A 5,265-nucleotide genomic window follows, 5' to 3' on the forward strand; every position below is an offset into this window, starting at 1 on the left:
TACCATAATTCACTTGATATCATTCTTTTCCTGCGAATGTTTTATTCAGACTGAGCTTCATTAATAAAGATGAAACTTTGGACTCACGATTGCTCCATGTTTACAAAACACCCAGGCTCCTTTACATCTTGGTTAAGCATGAACAATCACTGAACACACAATTTCCTAAAAAAATCCCGCATACCAAAATTGCATATTTTGAATTTTTAAAATTCACTAAACAAAATTTCAGAGAGTGAACCCTAAAGTCTGTTTGCCAGGAAAGCACAAGCCAAAAATGGAAGTTGGGACCCTCCAGGAAAAAAAAGCCAACACACACATCCTTCCCATTAAACAAGCAAATAAATACACATTCATACAGAGTAATTTGCTCTAAAAATGCAGGTGCTTGAGTAATTACCCACAAGTTTTAGCATAAATTTTGGTTGCTCACACAGTACTGGAGTCACAGTAAGTTTCCTTTTTTTTTTTCTTTTTTGAAACTGGGCAGTGATTTCTTACTGGACACCAGAGAACAAAAACTAGCCCAGAACCTGATGATTTTGACACAAGTCCAAATGTTTCTCCACAGAGAAAAATTACAAAGACAAGGCTGTTTTTAAAAAAAATCAAATTAAAAAGAAAGTTAGGTGTATATAGCGGTATCAGTTTTTAATGCCAGGTGTTGGACCAAGGAATGGGACAGACTGCACTGCATTTTTAAAGTAGGATGACTATCGACATAATTGAGAAACATTTTAACACTGTACATTACAACAAACTATTTAGTTCACTTCTACACAAGTCAGGAAAAAAGCTAGGTGATTCAATGTGATATGGCAACTGCAAATTTATAATGATAGTCACAGTCTAAAGCCAGAACAAAAACATCTCCAGAACTCCTATTTATAAAAAGGAATGAACGTACACACGGCGCACGCACGCACGCGCACACACAGACAAAAATCTTGAGGTTTTACTTATTGCTCTTACACAAGGCTGTGAGCAGGCAAATGTCTGGATCAGAAATTAGGTCAAACATGCATTTCAGCAGGCAGGAAAAGTACAGGAAATTCATATTAATGAAACAATGTACTGTGTTACGTAAAACAGGATGGTATTCTTCTAGTATAATACTTACGTCATTAATACCGGATAAACTCCAGGTCTGCCTGTTGCATAATGTGTTATGCAGTGTGGTATTTTAACCTAATTTCTGATTTCTCTTTCATACTGTACCCTCCACGTAGGGGTGGTTTTCAAGACAGCCGTTCTCTGCAACGCCAGAGAAACCTCGGCCTCAAGAGCTTCAGTCGGGCAGGTACGGCCAGAACGAGGTTAACATTATCAGCACTGTATCTCCAGGACCTGCTCTTTGACTGCCTCACATGTTTTTTGTGCAGTCATTGACAACTCGGATAAACAAATGCAGAAGTTGGTGCAAAATGCATCAGCGCTGTTCTCGGAGCATCTTCCAGCTATGCTATACACCCCTGGTACACCCTGTAGCAATTGCTACAGGGGATAAGGCAGCAGAGGGTCGAGTCCTGTATCTGGTCACTTCCTCAAGAGTCTTATAAAGGCAAGATCTTTTTGTGAACTGGCTTTCCTTTACACAATAAGCAGCGTGGCGTGGATGTCAGTAGAAACCTGGCTACCTACTGGCAACAAGAGACAAGCACATTCACAAGACGCATTTTGGAATGCCTACTGTTCCCTACTGCAACCAAATTAAACATGCTGCGGAGAGGTGTCCATGTAATTACAATACTCGTAAGCCAGGTTCAAGGCATACTGCACGTGGGCCTTGCACAAAAAAGGCATTGAATGTGTTATCTGAGGATTTTTTTTTTTTGCTGTGCTATGCATACATATGACAGTAGATAAAAATCAGCACAATGGTTCCTCTCCATACACAACCCAACACACACCATAACAATTAAGCACCGTGTATGCCATTCTTCAGTTAACAGGAATCAAGGAAGAAAATGGTGGTTTGGGAACTGGAAGGGGAAGAAATCCAGCATGAAGTTGGAGGTATGTTCCTGACAGAAGTGCTAGCCAAGAATGTTTATTGTGAACCAGCAACTGGATTTTGTGACACAACCAGAAAACCACTGACGTCTGCAGGGCCAACTTGGGCACTGCGTAGTCAAAATTATGTTCTCCGGTGTTATAATATGGCATTGAGCAATCTCTAATTAATTATTAGAAAGAGCAGTAGGTAGACAAGAGGTCACGCTTCAGGGAGGTTACGCTTTGTACCTGCAAAAAGAACCAGTGCAAATCAATAGCTTTTTCTGTCTATTAAAGGTCTGTCATGTGCCCCTTGATCTGATCCCTAAATCTCACACAAATTTCAGCTTTCAGACTTGCCAAATACCCAAATTCACACTGAGCTCTATTTTACTTATGAGCAGTACTACTAAAGCTAGTGGGACTGCTTACAGCAAGGTGCTACTGCAGTGAAGGTTCAGGAATTTGGCTCTTTTCAAGAAGTGAACTGCAAATGACTGGGGTTTCATGACACTCACAGGTGGAGGGAGACACTTCCTGTGTTTTTTTCAGATCTGTCCTTACAAAAACCAACATTTTTAAGACTGAAATGTGGGAAAAGGCTCCATTATGCTCACCCAGACATTCTGACACCACGACAGCCACAGTGGTTTAGGAGGGATTGCCCACCCCGTAGAGGGTTAGGTTGGCCTGGGTTCTCCTCCCAGCTTCTCCTGGGAAGCTTCTTACTAGATGATTGCACATAAGGGTCCTTGGCCTCTGTTGGGATGGTGGGGCTTCCTTAGACCAACTCCTGTGTTACACCATCCATGGGTGCACAGTTGCATCTCCTAGGAAAGAGGGAGGCAAAATAGCTCTAAATTCTTTAAAAACAGTTAAGAAAACTCAACCTCTAGACAAAGAACAATAATTTTCTATCACATCCTTGCAGGAAGAAGTCCTAGGACTTCTCATGACCCATTTCCTCACTAATGGCTATGAAGGCCAGGTCCATTAGGAAGCCCTGCTGTCAGATTGGAGGTAAAACAGCGTGTCCAGTATTTACTGTTCAAAGCCATCCTTTGCGTGAAGCCAGTTAGGCAGAAGTTTTTTGACTGCATTTTTAGGTATTCCTTCTAGCCCACTTTGCTTCCTTGCTCGGAAGCTCCTTCAAATAAAGGATGCTGGAAGTGCCACTTCCCTGTAGCTGAAAAAAATGAGGAAAGACAGAGGCAAAAAACACACACCACGGAACAAAACGATTGCTTGTAAAACGCTTCCTTTTAAAAACTACTGTACAACTTCCTAACTTGGTTTAATTAATGTGCAGTTTAAAACATAAAATGCCTTACCAGCTAAATGATTTCTTCGTTTTACAAGTCTCCCTCCCTCCCCCTATTAAAAATTAATGCATGTGTGGACTGGTATTGAACACCTTGTAAAGAGTCACGCGCCAATTCTCCTTTAATTCTACATGGAGCAGTTTTGATTTTCATCTACTGTGTTTAGGGAAGAGCTCATACCATATACTTTACAGTATAACCAGCTACATAGATGTCTTTAATCTCGTAACACAATAAAAAAAATCACCGTAAGTTGCAGTCCCTTTGATAAATGATTATGGTGACGCATGCAGTCCTCCTCAGTGCCGTTGCCGCCAGACACGGGACGTGATTTTCTCCACACACTGCTGAGAGGCCTGACGCCGCACTGCCGGGGGCCGCGGCCAGGCCAGCGCACTGCTGCCCCGGTGCACAGCGTTCTGCAGTCATTGGGCAAAGCTGCGGTGAATTGTCTCGCTCGATACCACCACCACCACCACCACCACCAACCCAACCCAACCCCCAGGGGAGCACAACCCCCTCCCGACCTCAGCCGCAGGAGATCACCGTGAAGCGCTTGGAAATGCATGACATGTTGTGGAGGACGATGCCCAGGAGAAAGACCAGGACGCAGGCCACCAGGATCACAGTGCAAACCCCCGACCAGGTGGAGCTTTTCACAACGCCTCTCCGGTCCGGCTCCTCTGCTCCCCCCTCGGCAGGGAGGCCGCCCTGCAGTGGCTGCTGCTCCGCCGGGATCGTTACCACCGCCAGGGACTTCTGCTGGCTGCCAGGCAGAAGGCGGCAGCCAATGTCTCCTGGTAGTAGCGCCCTCTCCTTGGAGAGGGGCAAGGGCAGCATGTAGCACCCGTTGCTGGGGAGTTTGATGAAGACGGGGGTGTGCTCCGAGGTGTGGGGGATCGCAATGACGGCAATCACCTCGGGGTCATCGGGCAGCTGCGACACAGAGTACCCCGGCGGCAGCTTGGTGATCCCGCGGCACCAGGGGCAACGCAGGTCCTTCTGGCTGGTCCTCATCTGCTGCAGGCACACCGAGCAGCAAGTGTGCTTGCAGTCCAGGAGCTTGGGCCGCCGGCGGGGGCTGTAGTAGTTGAAGCAAATCTGGCACTCCAGCAGAGAGTCCTGGGACAGGGTCTCCATGGCGGCCGGCGCAGGGAGGCACAGGGGCCCTCGCAATGAGCCTCACCCTGGTGCTCCGCAGCCGAGGGGCAGCACCCGCCTTCCCGCCGCTTCTCCTCAGGGCAGCGCCCGCCTTCCCGACGCTTCTCCTCAGGCAGCGCCCGCCTTCCCGCCGCTTCTCCTCAGGGCAGTGCCCGCCTTCCCGACGCTTCTCCTCAGGGCAGCACCTGCCTTCCCGCCGCTTCTCCTCAGGCAGTGCCCGTCTTCCCACCGCTTCTCCTCAGGCAGCGCCTGCCTTCCCGTCGCTTCTTCTCCTCAGGGCAGCACCGGGTGGCGGCTATGGAGAGCGCAGGAAAACCTCCAGCCTGAACCTTTCAGCACCTGAGACAAACAGAAAAATGTGAAGGAACAGGTTACTTACAGGAACCAGTGGGAACAGAACAGTCCAGCTAAGGGGGAATGAAAACTAGCACTGACCTTGTAATCTGTCAAGAGAAACAAATTTGCGACCCTTAACAGGAAAGGATCTTCCCACTGGCTTCACCAAATTGCCCAGTGGCAAACCTTCAGGTCAGCCATCACTAGATCTCCCTTTTTTTCCCCCCCAGCTATAAAATCCCTACCAACCCGCCACTCACAGTTATATTTATACCCATAACAGGGGAGGCTGTAGTTCACTAAGCAGGTCCTTCAGCATCTACCTCCTGTCACATTTTCACGACTTTTCAGCCCTTCCTGCACCTTAACAATTGTTCTCATTTAATCCTTTAAACCCCTGAGGATTTTTAGCTATTTGGCTCAACTGCTAAGTCTGCGTGAAAGGTGGGGG

At 47.0% G+C, this 5,265-nt stretch overlaps 1 protein-coding gene across 1 annotated transcript; it reads right to left on the reverse strand.

Moving 5' to 3' along the window:
• Positions 1-3,845: 3,845 nt before the first annotated feature.
• RNF152 (ring finger protein 152) lies at positions 3,846-4,799 on the reverse strand. Its single transcript, XM_075140697.1, has one exon. The coding sequence runs from the start codon at positions 4,455-4,457 to the stop codon at positions 3,846-3,848; it is 612 nt and encodes a 203-aa protein (XP_074996798.1). The 5' UTR covers positions 4,458-4,799.
• Between the last annotated feature and the right edge of the window lie 466 nt (positions 4,800-5,265).

The sequence above is a fragment of the Calonectris borealis genome, chromosome 2 (assembly GCF_964195595.1).
Source record: "Calonectris borealis chromosome 2, bCalBor7.hap1.2, whole genome shotgun sequence".
Taxonomy (NCBI): domain Eukaryota; kingdom Metazoa; phylum Chordata; class Aves; order Procellariiformes; family Procellariidae; genus Calonectris; species Calonectris borealis.

Bases quoted from the DNA above. Each gene is read 5' to 3' on its own strand.
- RNF152 (XM_075140697.1), bottom strand. From the start codon at position 4,457: ATGGAGACCCTGTCCCAGGACTCTCTGCTGGAGTGCCAGATTTGCTTC.